The sequence below is a fragment of the Staurois parvus genome, unplaced genomic scaffold, assembly GCF_062004578.1.
Source record: "Staurois parvus isolate SC_StPar_1 unplaced genomic scaffold, SC_StPar_1.0 ptg000168l, whole genome shotgun sequence".
Classification (NCBI taxonomy): domain Eukaryota; kingdom Metazoa; phylum Chordata; class Amphibia; order Anura; family Ranidae; genus Staurois; species Staurois parvus.
In genome coordinates, this window is record NW_028317964.1 from 5,849,291 (window position 1) to 5,865,087 (window position 15,797).

The following is a 15,797-nucleotide window of genomic DNA, read 5'->3' on the forward strand; positions in this document are numbered from 1 at the left end:
CCCCCAAAACAGGAATGGTTTTACAGGTGGAGGCAACTGACTTTTTTTTCCCCTACTCATCTTTTTTGACTGTTTTTCACTAATTTTGCATTTGGCTAGAGTCAGTGTCACTACTGGTAGCCTGAGGCGATACCGGGACCCTACAAAGGTTGCACAGGCAGTTCAACTCCTCCAGGATGGCACATCAATACGTACCATTGCCAGAAGGTCTCAAGAGCATGGAGAAGATTCCAGGAGACAGGCAGTTACTCTAGGAGAGCTGGAGAAGGCCGTAGAAGGTCCTTAACCCATCAACAGGACCGGTTTCTGCTTCTTTGTGCAAGGAGGAACAGGATGAGCACTTCCAGAGCCCTACAAAATTACCTCCAGCAGGCCACTGGTGTAAATGTCTCTGACCACACAATCAGAAACAGACTTCATGAGGGTGGCCTGAGGGCCCAACGCCCTCTAGTGGGCCCTGTGCTCACTGCCAGGCACCATAGAGTTTGACTGGCATTTGCCATTAAACACCAGAACTGGCAGGTCCGCTACTGGCGCCCTATGCTTTTCACAGATGAGAGAAGGTTCGCCCTGAGCACATGTGACAGACGTGAAAGGGTCTGGAGAAGCCGTGGAGAACGTTCTGCTGCCTGTAACATCGTTCAGCATGACTGCTTTGGTGGTGGGTCAGTGATGGTCTGGGGAGGCTTATCCATGGAGGGATGCACAGACCTCTACAAGCTAGACAATGGCACCCTGACTGCTATTAGGTATCGGCATGAAATCCTTGGACCCATTGTCAGACCCTACACTGGTGCAGTGGGTCCTGGGTTCCTCCTGGTGCACGACGATGCCCGGCCTCATGTGGCAAGAGTATGCAGGCAGGTCCTGGAGGATGAAGGAATTGATACCATTAAATTGGCTCCCACGCTCGCCTGACCTAAATCCAATAGAACACCTCTGGGATATCATGTTTCGGTCCGTCCGATGCCACCAGGTTGCACCTCAGATTGTCCAGGAGCTCAATAATGCCCTGGTCCAGAACTGGGAGGAAATACCCCAGGACACATCCATTGTCTCATTAGGAGCATGCCCCGATGTGGTCAGTCATGCATACAAGCACGTGGGGGTCATACGAACTACTGAGTGCCATTTTCAGTTGCTGTAATGAAATTTCAGCAAAAATGGACTAGCCTGCTGCATAATTTTAACTTTGGTTTCCAGGGTGTCTTTGAATTCAATCCTTTGAAGGTTGATCATTTTCATTTCCATCAAACGATAGGGCATCCATACGTTCCAACACATTACCCAGTCCATATCAGTATAGATATCCAGCATGATATTTTTCCCCATTGAGATCTGATCTGTTTTCAAAGTGTTCCTTTAATTTTTTTGAGCAGTATATATATATATGTGTGTGTATGTACCGTATATATAAAATATAGTATACACTAATCAGCCATAACTTTATGACCACAGATAGGTTAAATGAATAATATTGATTATCTCGTTACAATGGCATCTGAAGATTGGTGGGATAAATTAGGCAGTAAGTAAACATAGAAAATAGGAATCACAGTTTTTTGTGTATGGGGCTGCATAGCCATGGACCAGTCAGGGTGCCCATGCTGACGCACGTCCACAGCCAGAAGCGCCTACAATAGGCACAGGAGCATCAGAACATGACCACAGAGCAAGAAGGTGGCCTGGTCTGATGAATCATGTTTTCTTTTACATCAAGTGCATGGCGTGGTGTGAGTGCGTCACTTACCTGGGGAAGAGATCGCACCAGGATGCAGCAAATGGAGAAATATTAAAGCTAGCAGAGGTAGTGTTATGGTTTAGGTAATCTGCTGGGAAACCTTGGGTCCTGCCATTCATGTGGATGTTACTTTGACACAGACCACCTACCTAAACATTGTTTCCGTCCAAATACACCCCTTCATGGAAATGGTGTTCCCTGATGGCACCGGCTTCTTTCAGCAGGATAATGAGCCCTTATACACTGCAAAAATGGTTCAACAACAAGTTTGAGGTGTCGACTTTTCCTCCTAATTCTCCAGATCTCAATCCATTTGACCAACTGTGGGATGTGTTGGAAAAACAAGGTGGATCCTTGGAGGCCCCCCTCACAACTTTCAGGACTTGTAAGATCTGCTACTGATGGCTTGGGTGTCCGTTTATGACACAGAGAATAGCTGCGATTCAACGGATCTCAGCTATTCTCTGGTCATTCACAGTTTATGACACTCAGGAGATCATGTCAGCCCTTCGCTGGAGATCTGTGTTCTCCCTCCAGATTCTCCAGCCCAGAGCTGGAGAATCAGAGGGACCGCAAACTAAGCAGAGATAATTTACCTCTACTTAGTAAACTGATCTTTTACTGTAATCTCACAAGATTATAGTAAAATCAGCCGTTTTCCAGAGTTTGTAGACCATTATCCAGCGTTTGGAGACCGTTTTCCCTTCGTTTGGAGAACTGCTTCATAAACTGCATTCACAGGAGAATTGTGTTCTCTGAGAATGCCGGAGAACTGAGCAGTGATCGAATACCGCTGGTTCATAAACGGACACTTTGGTGTCAGATATGACAGCATACCTTCAGAGTTCTAGTTGTATCCATGCTCTATTGCTTCAGGGTTGTTTTGGCAGCAAAAGGGGCTGTTTTGGCAGCAAAAGGGGGGCCTACTCAATATTACGATGGTAGTCATAATGTTATGTATGATTGGTGTATATATATCACAAGGAGAGAGGCACTTACAAGTCTTGAAATGAAGAATCATACATTTTAATACATCAACTTTTTGATGAGGTGCAGCTCCTCCTTATGAAGATACATTTTTTGTTAAATATGATGAGCTTTTTTCCGTTAACCGCTTACTAAATTGGTGCAAATATGTAATTAAAACATAAACAAAAACCTTACCGGCCATTGAGACATCTCCGCAAAGAGTAGGATGCGCCTCCACCACAGGTACGAGAACAGTCACTCCAGCTGCCCCAGGCATCCCAGCCAATGTCTTTGTCATTATCAGATCGGGTAATTCTGGATGTCTGTAATAAAAATACACTTGGTCTTCACAGTATTCATGAGTTGCAGGAACTGGTATTTAAAAAAAAGTATTGAAACTGAACATTTGATATAGCAATACATGTACAGCAACAATATAAACAAACCCTTGCTTACATGGGCAGCCAAAGGGCCAAAAAAACAGGTGGTTGAACCATGTTTTTTTATCACCTCCAGACTGCTGAGCCACGTTAATAGTGGCCAGGTTAGTATACATTGCCATGGTTGAATTACATAAAAAATGATGCCACCTGTTGCATTTGCCAGGCATTACCACCAACAAACACTACCCGTTCAAATGCATGGGACCATGCCACAATGGTTCTGCCAGAGCGTGTAATGCACATGGTTGTGGCATGATGCTGAGGCCACTTAATTATTAGCACAGGCAATGAGAACATAACATTATGCCTCGGAGACACCTGTCAAATAGCTCTGAAAAAAGATCCATGGCAGATCACTTTCAGGGGTGCAGTAAACACTGCAGTGTGGGTAAACGAGCCATTAAAGTAGAAGTAAAGCACCACAAGAATAATGTTGGCCTCCCTGCAGCTGTTTGCTAGTATGCACAGCATATTAGTATATTATGGCAGACATACATAGTAAGCAATTCCCCACCATCACCCCACCTCGCTTCTATCTTCCCCTGTCTTCTTCTGCATTCAACAACTTGGAGCCTTTTCATTGACTAGGTCAGGATGACATACTTCCCAACCTGCGCATGCATGGCTCAAAGTACACAAAATTGCTGGCAGGCAGGGAGAAGCAGTTATGTCAAAAGAGAGGTGCAGAGGTTAATTTACTAAAGACAAATAGGTTGTTCATGTTGGGAATTTTCCCTTAGCTCAGTGAATGTGGTAAAAACTCACTTGTCAAAAAATACCAAATCACGTGCAAGGAAAATAAAAAATAAATAAATGTATTTGCTTGCACATTATTTGATGATGGAAGTCAGCAGAGCTTCACCTCATTCACTAAACCCATTCAAGAAACTCAACCTCATAGAGGCTCTTTTGTCATAAAAAGCCTACCCGTCAGCATTTAAAAATAAAAAATATATACTTCTACTTTAACAGGGGTTCTAGCACTTCTCCACTCCATCAAAACTTTACTGCCACATGACATGCACTTTAAAGATGGTGGTACTCTACAAATGCCATTTTAACTTTATATAAATAAAAGCAAAACAATTGGCCTGTAGATTTAGATCCAGAACATTTCTACCCCATAAGCCAGTTTTCTTCTGTCTGTTGTTACAAGTATACTTCAATTATAATTACCATATAATCACATGAAAATCCCACTGATGAGTGCTTTATAATCCAGAAAAGGCACGGATGCAGCGTACGTGTATATATATATTTAGTTGGAAATTATTAAGTGGTCTAATTATTCCTAATTGTCATGGTTAGTGTTTATTTAGGCAGCAAAGTCTTCCTCTCAGTGCCCAGAACTGCTTGTATTGTGCATGGCGCAGCCAGTCATCTCGTGAGAGAACTCAGAAATCCTTCCTAGGCAGTCACCAGCTGACAAGAACCAGACTGGCCTGAACAGTACAAAATTAATGATTTATTGTTCACAGCTATTTCATGAAATGTATGGTTTCTGCTAAATTGCTTGCTATGACACAGAGCAGACACTTGCTGAAAAACTCTGAGCAATAATTGCTGTTTTTATGTAAATATGCTATATTACACCACAAATTTGCTTCATTAATTATTGGCAAAGTGTGATGAGAAGTTTTTTGAACAAGATTTTATTAAAATGGTACATAGGAGCGTGATACCCAACATACATTTTTGTACATGAAGAAGTAAAGGAGACTGTAGTGAGTAAATTACATTTATGGCTATGAGCCTAATCCTTCAGTCTGAGACAAATTATTTTATATATGAAGGTGTAATACTCTATATGGAATATAGTAACTTAAAGTTGGCCAAATTATAAACACTAAAGAAATCACATATTCTAAACAAGCCCTCATTTAATTCTGTAGCTATATGCTTTGTGGAGAAATTCATATTTAAAGTTCACAACACAGCCATTGAAATCTAAGCCCCTTTACTGTCACCTTCTCTTTCAGAATCGTGGTGGTCTGCCAGCAATGTAGGGCCTATTTTACACAGACTATCCTTATGTCCCTTTTTTTAGCCCATGATTACATAAATCAAAATGGACAGCTATACATCCCTCTGGGTGGGCAGATGTAAGCAAACTTGCATCCACCTATATTCACCAACTTCCAGGTCTATTCAGGTCCACTGGAATTTAGACCAAGTGAAAAAAGTTGTGTTTGACTCTGCTTTTACTGACCGAACTGGAGGTGGGCAGAAATAGACAGATGCAAGTCTGCTTACATCTGCACATTCATAAGGATTACATGGGTCTATTTTTACCATGGAGGAAAATGTGGAATGGACGTGGATGTTAAAAATGTGACTTCCATACCGTTCTCATCTGACTCAGCAGGGGATCCATCTGAACAGACACCACTTTGCAACAGCTTATAAACAAATGCAGTTGACACAACTAAATAAAATCCAACATTAGAGCCTTTGTTGTGATCTTTGAGAATACATTTCTTAACACTATGTCCAGCTGCAGAGGTCAGTGGTGGCTTGTTTTAAAACTCTTTTACAGCTTGTGAAGAATGTAAGGCTGGCCATAGATGGGTTGAATGTTGGCCAGTTCAGCAGGAATTGGCTGAGATTTGAACCATGTGTGGGCAGGCAATCAACTTGGGTACAATTGATCAACTTGGGTACAACCAGCCTGCCGGATTTACTTGCAATTATCAGTTTCTATAGCCGCTAGCAGGGGCGAACTGACAATTCATGGGGCCCCCGGGCAATAGGGGATCATGGGGCCCCTGTGTCCTTGCCCAAACCCAAAAAAGCCTATGAAAAAGGTACCAGGGGCATCTCATTGGGCCCCCTACTGACCCCGGGCCTTTGGGCAGTGCCTGAGTTTCCAAATGGTCAGTCCACCCCTGGCCGCTAGCAATAATCACTGTCTTCTCCCAGCAGGGACAGCTTCCCTCGCCTGCCCCGCCTGGAGAAGACAATTGCTTGGCATAAGGGATTCCCCTGTCAGCACTCTCTGTGTTGATGGGGGCATCGCGGGAATCCGTGGTTGCAGAAAAGAAATTTGCACCATCTATGGCCTGCCTAAATCATACTCTGGGCACAGGTGCACTTTAAAGCTGAACTCCAGGTAAAAAGTTAAAGACATTCTTAAAATACACGGGAGTTATATTGTGTGCTAGAGGATTTGTATTTTTTTAGCCAGCCAACGTTCTGCCAGACAGAGTTGGTCCAAAGGAACTAGCTAAAGGGACAGAAAATCGGGAGTTAGACTTTAACAATGACAGCATAAAATGGGCAATGGGTGATGTTTCCATGATCTAGTACTACAATAGCATTTCTCAATGCAGAATATTTCAGTTGCAGATTAGCAGCCTCATAAAATGGGAAGCGTGTTTCCTCAGTCCCCAGTGTTGGGGACTCTTTTCAAAAAGAATTAAAAAAAAAAACATTAGTTACTTTTTTTAACATTCAAAAAAAAAAGCTCTGACATGAGAAAAAGAAATCTATATTTTATTACTCAATAAACAAAATTGAATATAACAATGTCAAAAATGTGGTTATTTTATCACAATATAAATGATAGAAAAGGTTATTTCCAATACTTCAGTAATGTTTGCGATAAATGTTAAACCTATTTGTCAAAAAGTCAAACGTCCATTCCTTGAATGCATATTTTCACTGAGACACTTGCATTTTTCAAAGATTTCCTTAAAAGCTTAAAAAAAAACATAAAACTGGGGTTTGAAGGGAAATGCATTTCCCTTGCCAATCTGTGCACTAATCCAAGTGGTATTTGAAGCATCACAATGTGTTTTTATTGGCGCGCTGGTTGTATTTTGGTATTTTGTCCTGTGAAGAAATCATATGTGCTCTGATTCCTCCCAGTTGAATCAGCTGATGTTTAACCCTGTAGTCTCTTGGGTTTTCAGCAAAAGCTTTGAAAGCAATTTAGAATTAAAGTCATTAATAGTTGGGTTAGCCTAGTTTTGGGTGAAGGACAAACCGTTTTCAACAAAAAAGTAATTGAATCAACATTCTAACAGCTTTAGGACCTTCAGGTCAGCAACGAGGTAATGCAAGGCAATTTATGGAAAGCATAATAAAATGTGTATTCTTTTGACATTTGGGATCTCAGTATGGAAACAACAAAGCACATAATGTATAAAATTGGTATGCATTATTTTTGGATGTAAAATGCATACAGTACATTTCAGTTCATCAGTAGTTTATAAAAGTCTAAAAAGGTGACAAGTTGGCTACAGCCCAACCCTATACCCTCCAGTTCCAAAACACTGGGAAGACTCATGAACACTTGATGAGAGACAGGGTTTTTGAAGCAAAACATTTAAACAAGATGAAGATAATACACACATGTAACAGAGGGAAGAATTGCAAATGGAATAACAGGTTTGACTTTAGGATAAAAAGTATAATTCCCTGAAACGGGTCCTCAGCAATCAGAACACAGATGTATGTATCTAATCAATCAACATACTGAAAGAATTACTAGTATAATATTTTAGTATCCATTTGATGTATAGTGCAATTGGAAGAACTAAAGTGTACTTTTTTTGGTTAAGACCCCTGCCCTGCCATTTTTTTTTATTTGTGTCACTCAAAGAGTCTTCCCTTAACTTCCTGTCCCAGAGGCATAACAGGAAGTGAGAGAGGATCTCTTCGAAGTGAGAGAGGATCTCTTCAAAGTGAGTTGTCACTAGAACAAGTTTTTACACTGGAAGATTTCCCTTCACCCCCTGTTATTGTGGCAACAACAAAAATGTTGTTTATCTCATCACATTCATCACATTCTTTATTAGAGAAAATGGTCAGCAGTACCAGTGAGGGTTGGGACAAAGACAGCAATAAAAATCGGACAGGGGTTCTACCCCTTTCCCAGTCTATCCCAATCCTTAAAAAGTGTTGGCTTTATATAAACTTTTCATTTTGGTGTCTATTGGCAGCATGGTGGCTTAGTAATTAGTGCTTGTGCCTTGCAGCGTTAGCATCAGCTCGAATCCCAACCAGGAAACTATCTGTATAGAAATTGTTTGTTCTCTCTGTGCTTGCTAGGGTGTACTCCAGTTTCTTCCCACACTCCAAAGACATGTTGGTAAGTTAAATGTCTCCTGCCTAAAAATTGTACCTGTATACATGCCAGATAGGGATTTTAGATTGTAAGTTCCTTGAGGAAAGGAATGTTAGTGAACATACAATTTGTGAAATGCTGTATAAATCGTCAGCACTATATAAATACCCATATAAAAATACATTTAGATTAAGGACTGTTTGATGCCAGATGCAGTCCAGTGCGGTTTTTTTCTGCATCAAAAATGCATGCACAGTGTTTTCCATGTATTCCAATGGCCCTAGGTAACACCAGTCCAAGTCAGTTCCAGTCAGTTTCCAGTGCAGAAAAAAAAGTAGAACATGCTGCATTTTTTCTGCACAGAACTGTACTCGAACAGAGCAAAATGCCCCAAATGAAACGTGTGTGGTATGAACTGCAGGCAAAAACACATCCGGAATGTATCCGGAACACATTTTTGCAGTGTGAACTGGCCCTATATGTTGTTACAATGACACACATTTAAATGAATACATCTATGTCTTTGTGCCTTCATAACTAATAATTGACGAAAATGTTGATTCAAAAACATAAAATGGTAAAAGTGGAAAAACATTATACCTGGTCCCAAATTATCCCAAACCTTCTTCATGCCTCACTAAAACATGGAAAATGGGGATATACAATATGTAAATGTAGAATAAGTTTACACATACTTATGTAAAGCAAAGTTTTGCAGTTAATTCCTGGATAGTATGAATTCACTTTTCAGCTACCAATATTATTTATTTATTATTTATTTATTTCAGGTACTTATATAGCGCTGTCAATTTACGCAGCGCTTTACATATATTGTACATTCACATCAGTCCCTAACCCTCAAGGGGCATACAATCTAAGGTCCCTAACTCACATTCATACATACACATACTAGGGCCAATTTAGACAGGATCCAATTAACCTACCAGCATGTCTTTGAAGTGTGGGAGGAAACCCACGCAGGCACAGGGAGAACATGCAAACTCCAGGCAGGTGGTGCCGTGGTTGGGATATGAACCAACAACTAGTACTAGTACTGCCAGACGGAAGTGCTAACCACTAAGCCACTGTGTTTTTTTCAAAAAGGTAATAAATGAGGAGGGGTATGAGCATAAACACCTGTGTACCAAGAGAATTAAGGCCACACTGATAACAGACTGAAAAATGGAAACTTCTGCCCTTGGAGCTCCAAGGCAAAATGTATAGCAGAAATATATCAGTCCCCTAGGTAATGCACAAGGCTGCTGCGCCCCCTTTTTTCTTTTGCTCCAAGGCAAAAGCTAAAAGATCCATTTTTTTTTCATCACAACTATTTTGAAAACAGTGGAGATTTACTAAAACTGTATGAATCTGGTGCAGCTGTACATGGTAGCCAATCAGCTTCTAACCTCAACTTGTTCAATTAGGCTTTGACTATCAAACCTGGAAGCTGATTGGTTTGTATGCAAAGCTGCACCAGATTTTGCACGATGCAGTTTTAATAAATAAACCCCCAATGTGACAATGTTTGATCCAGACAGCTACTAATTGTTAAACGCCATTAGATATTTTGCTTAGCATTTCACTTTCATTGTCAATTCCAGTGACTCAATAGTGGGGGTATGGATCCTCTTTCAGGCTGGTGTCCCTTAGAAGAAATACATATTGTATTGCCCTGGATGAAGTAAAAATACAGAATCTGATCTATGTGGTATTGCATGTTTTTAATACCCAACGCACTATACAGCAAAATACTGCAGGTCTCAAGAATAAGATGTTAAAACATGACTGACATTGCAATAACAGAAAGCATGGAAAGTTTTTAGATTACGTTTACAGCCTAACAACCAAATTATTTAGCTTTAGATAGAGTCAATTATCGAACTGTCAAATTTACTGTTTAGTGTTAATTTTTTTTTTTTAGTTGGAAATATGTTTCCTTACTTCCTTTCCCTGTGTCACCCCCATAAGCAAAATGGGCGTTGTAGTTGTCACCAAAAAAAGAAGATACAGAGAAAAATACTGCCATAGAATAGACATCAGCTTAACATGTACTCACTTCCTTGAAGTGCAATCACTAGTGTTCGGCAGCATGCTGGGACATGTAAAGCCATATATACACAATGCTACGCAGATGGTTTAGGCAAAAAATACTGTGATGTGAGCGTGCCTTTAAAAGTATTGAAATTTGCATTTTTCTATTTAATAATCTACAACCTACAACTCCATAAAAAGGAAAAAAAAATCAACATTTTGGGTGTCCACCCTTTGCTTTTAAAACAACATCAGTTCTCCCAGGTACACTTGCACATAGATCAGGAATTTGCAGGCATATAGTCCAGAGCATGATTACAAACATTAAATCAAACAAGACAACACATAGATTAAAATATAGGCATTAAATAAAACTGAATCAGCGGTGTAGAAGGAATGAAACTAGGTGAGGAAGAACCATTCTCAGGCTGAGATTGCTGAAGACAGTTCAGTGCAAAAATTCTTACATAATGGCAAGACTGAGTGCAGCAACAAGACACCGGGCAGTCTTGCTGTATCAACAAGGTCTATCACAGACTGAAATTTCAAGGAAAAGTGGTGGTTTCCATCTGTGCTGTACAAGCTCTTTTAACAGAAGAGCAAAAGAAACAGGCGGGACCAAAACCTCAGTGGTTGGCCAAGGAACCAGTGCAGCAGATAAAGGGCAAATCATGTTGACTTCCCTTCACAATGGGAAGATGTCCAGTGGCGCTATCAGCTCAGACTTGGCAGTTATCAGTGGGACCCTAGTACACCCATCTCCAGTCCAGAGATGTCTGGTCAGAAGTGATCTTCATGGAAGACTTGGGGTTACAAACCCATAACTTTGTCAAGGACACAAGTCCAAGTGACTCGTCTATGCACAAAAACAATGAACTGGTGTGCAGTAAAATATCAGAAGGTTCTCTGGACCGATGAGTTCAAATTTGAATTAGTGGGTAGGTGTTTGATCAGTTCTAAATTTACTCTGTAGCAGGATAATGACCCAAAACATACAGTTAAAATAATAAAGAACTATCTTCGGTTTTTCTTTTTGCATGCTAGTCTCATATCGAAAGTGAGGGGGTTACCAAAGTTATAAAAATTTTTGTACAACAGCATAAAAATTTGAAAGTGATGTAATGTTCTATATTGTAATTGCATTGTATTTTCAGACAGAAACTGTACTGATTAAATGAAAATTGTACAATCTGGTATCATACAGAAAGAATTGGAATGCTTGTCCCTTTGAATAATTTTGGGAGGAAGCTGTGTACTAACGAGCAGATTATTGTACGATCACTTCGAAAGCAGCATTTTATGTACAAATTTTTTTGATTGCGTGTACTAAGCTTAAATCCACAGAACTGTGGTTAGGTCTCTGGGATATTTGGAACAACCTTCCTGCCAGGTTCCTTAAAAAACCTGTGTGACGTTTACCTGTGGGAATTCATGCTGTGTTAAAGGCAAAGGGTGGATACACCGAATATACACTAATTATACAGATATATATATAGATAGATATATATATGTGTATGTGTGTGTGTGTATGTATGTATATATACTGTAAATTGCACAGCGACTCTATAGTTAGATTAGGAGAGCCATCAATGAAAGAAATACACTGGCAGAGCAGCACGGATAGATGGAACAGATATAACCAGAACTGACTACAAAGGCATCCTATCTCCACAGGTTGTAGCTAGGATAAATAATTCAATAGGTATCAATCATGCAACATACACACTTCTTAATACATAGCATTGCTCTAATTTTTTAGTGGGTTATGTTTTTATTTGGGCTAGTGCGTTTTTTCTTAGCATCAAATTGTCAAAAAAGGAAGGCATTTTATTTGGAAGTTTCTGAGACAAGCCAGGTCAATAAATCTCAGCAATGGACTGGATGACACCTTTTTTAAAACAGTGTTGAGTTTCAAATGGATGCGTAGATTCCACCATGATGTCCAACTTGGATAGATTGTTTAACAAAAAGAGCCCTGTGGAAATCATGGCTTATTTTTATAAAATGTGGTTGTTATATTTGTAAAACTTTTAAAAATCCCCCACCCTCAGGACCTACAACTTTATATGTGCTTGTAAAGAGTCCCATTCAGCTTGAGGACTCACTATTTTTGGATGTATTGGTTGGATGTCATGACCAGAGGTTAACCACTGAATTATAAAGAAAAGTCTGCAACAGTAGGAAAAACATTTGTCATATATTTGTTCTCATCCCGTGCTTAACAGGCTTCTATTTTGAGCAAACATGTTGAAAAGTGAATTGAAAAATATGGTCTTGCTTTTTCTTAGGATAATGAAAGAAAAACACTCAGTATTTTATATAAAGCCTTCTAAAAGCTTTTTATCCAGGGCCTTTCAGAAGAAACAGAGTTTATAGAAGTAGAGGGTTCTGAGCCAATATCCAATGTCACAACCACACAATTATGTCATTAAAACTATCTGTCTCCATAAATGCTCTAGACTTCTATATATTAAAACAATAATGCGTTGTGAAGTTTTTAATTAAATGCATACCATTTGACACATATAACACATACAAGTACAAACATATATAAATGTATCTGACAAAGTGAACACAAGCACTGTCTGATTTACCCACAACAGATTAGATGGTTTTTGCTTCATTGTGGTAAAAATCGGTATGATCAAATGACAGTTGTCATTAGTAAAAGTATATACTAGCAATGAAGACCCTTTGCTAACTGACATTAGGAGGGTAAAAGGGTTAGATAAATCATAAATTAGAGAGGACTGCCTGAAAAAAGTTGCCCTCTATTGAATCCAACAACAATGTATCACCAAAAACTGCCTCAAAAATGCTATCGTCCATCTACTGAATCCAACAACAATTAATCACCAAGAAAAGGGAGCTTTAAATGTAGCAATTTCTACTTAACACTACAAATTATATAAATGGAGTTTATTCTCATACAGTAATGTTCATTATGTGACATAAAAGAGCTCGACAATAATAAAATCAAGGTATTCAAACTAAATGCAAGAGACTATCCTACAAATCACATCATTCAGACAGGTCATGATATAAATCGCATAGAACAGAGATGTGCACGTCTTGGCGCCATTATCGTGAATGGGTTTTACCAACACTAGTATGTATTAGGCTATCATTAGATTAAGATAATTAAATATAACATTTGCCCCCTTATATAAGATGTCCCAAACAGAGTCCACGTTTACATCAGGAATCCTCATCTAATTCCCCCTTTACATCAGGTTCCTATCAGCTTGCCCCCTCACATCAGGGTCCTTATCAGAGTGCCTGCTTACATCAGGGTCTGCATCAGAATGCATACTTACATATAATGTCCCTATCAGAGTGCTCCCTTACATCAGTGTCCCCATCAGAGTCCCCCCTTACATCTATTGTTCCCAACAGAATGCCCCCTTACATATGATCAGTTATCCCCATCAGAGTGCCCCCTTACATCAGGTGTCCCCATCAGAGTGTACCATTACATGGACTGTCCCCATCAGAGTGCCTCCTTATATCAAATGTCTGTATTAGACTGGCTAATCCACTCTCAGAGGGGGGGGGGGGGGCACAGCTAAAATCCAAGGGGCACAACCCACCGCAGCAACCTCCTGGATCCGGCCCTGGGTTTTAGAGTGGTAATCTACTTCCTCAGGACAGGGATCTGCTTTTACATGTGAATGGTCTGATACTTAATCTACAATAGATGTTAATATCTATTGTTATTATTTATTGTTATGAAACTCTATAATGAACACTAACATACAAAAATAAACTCCTTTTATATATTTCATATACATTTTAGTGTAAAGTAGTTTTCTTTGTAACATTCAAAGTTCCCATTTCTTGGTGATAAATTGTTGTAGATAGGTTAAAAGGTTATACAACAGGATAATTCAGTTGCTTATTGCTCTTTTGACACATGAGAGTGCATGCACTATTATGGGTGGATGCATAAGTGTCCTATGGAGCTTGGAAAAAGAGAGTGCTATGATATGCAAACAGTGACAATTTCTGAAGTTTCTGTCTCTAGCCCACTCCTCTCATCTACTGCTTCACACTACCAGGTCACTGGAGGAAAAGAGATTTAATCTCCAATTACGGAAAGGTTTCTTCACAGTGAGAGCTGTGAAAATGTGGAATAGACTCCCTCAAGAGGTGGTTCTGGCCAGCTCAGTGGATTGCTTTAAAAAGGCCTGGATTCTTTCCTAGATACACAGAATATAACTGGATACTAACATTTATAGGTAAAATTGATCCAGGGAATATCCGATTGCTGCTCGGGGGATCAGGAAGGAATTTTTTCCCCTGCAGGAGCAAATTGAGTCATGCTTTGCTGGGTTTTTTATTGCCTTCCTCTGGATCAATTGTGGGTATAGGATTATAACATTTTTTTTTTTAACTGGATAGACTTTTGTCTTTACTCAGTCAGGCTAACTATGTAACTACTGTTATTGGCTGCTTCACTAGCCAATAGTGAGGCAAGGGGGAAAGGAAGGGCATTTTTACAAAGTAAGGTGCTGTTTAGTAGTTTTAGTTGACCTGTCTGCCCACTTTACAGCATGCTTCCTACCTTACTTTCTGGTAGAATAGCCAAGTATGTTAATACATTTGCAAACTACCTGTCAAGACCCACTCAAATCTTTCTTGCAATGACTAAAAAGAATGCTGACTAACAATGAAACTTATACAAGCTTTCCCAGAATGAAAATGGTTGTAAAGGCAAGACATTTTTCCTTAATGCGTTCCCTGCATTAAGGTAAAAAATGTCAAAGTATTTGTAATGCCCACCCATCCCCCACCTAAATACCCTGAGTCCCACTCAGTTTAGCGCTGTGCCTGTATGCATCCCTCTTGTATTGAACTGTATTGTTGCTGTATTGTCTCCTGTTATATTGTAAAGTGCTGAGCAAACTGTTGGCGCTATATAAATCCTGTATAATAATAATATTGTAGCAGCTCTCTCCTCTCTCCCTGCAGTCATGGGACAGAGAGGCAGCAGTGGGAGCCATTGGGGTTCTAAGTAATTTTCTAACAAAAATATTTTTACATGTATGTAAGAAATGTCAGAACTGGCCCAGTTTTGAACTGGTTAACTTAGCAATATGGTTACTATCTATGTGAATTAAGAAGACTGAACTGCTTTTGGCACATTTTTTTTCATGAATAGAGAATGGTAATACTGCAGATCCTAATGAGTCTTCATTTAATACCAGCATGTAAGTTCATTTATGCTGGAGGAAGAAGCGCTCTTTAATAAAAATGAAAGAAAGGTGTTAATACAAACAGTCCTTCAGGAGCTAAGGAAATTGAGCAAAGAAGAACAAGAGGGAAAGATGGAAACTTTCATTAATAAGCAATAAAAATATCACTGAATCTGAATACCAGGCATGTACTTTCTGTAGCCAATTTGAAAAGTTTTAAGGATTTGTGAAAAGACGACTGCAATGTCTGAAGACACTACAAAATCATTCATGAGAAATACAAGCGGCTGTCTAAACAAAGACACTTTTAGTCAGAACTCTTAAATGTCTAATCTGAAATCTGAAGGAAT

The 15,797-nt window shown here is 39.6% G+C and overlaps 1 protein-coding gene across 1 annotated transcript in view; it reads right to left on the reverse strand.

Moving 5' to 3' along the window:
* The window catches only part of ADAMTSL3 (ADAMTS like 3), a 670,777-nt gene that overhangs the window by 311,739 nt on the left and 343,241 nt on the right, over positions 1-15,797 (reverse strand). The window contains exon 4 of the mRNA XM_089676419.1: positions 2,906-3,033. Within this exon, the coding sequence (XP_089532545.1) occupies positions 2,906-3,033 (128 nt within the window). The remainder of the gene's footprint in view (positions 1-2,905; positions 3,034-15,797) is intronic.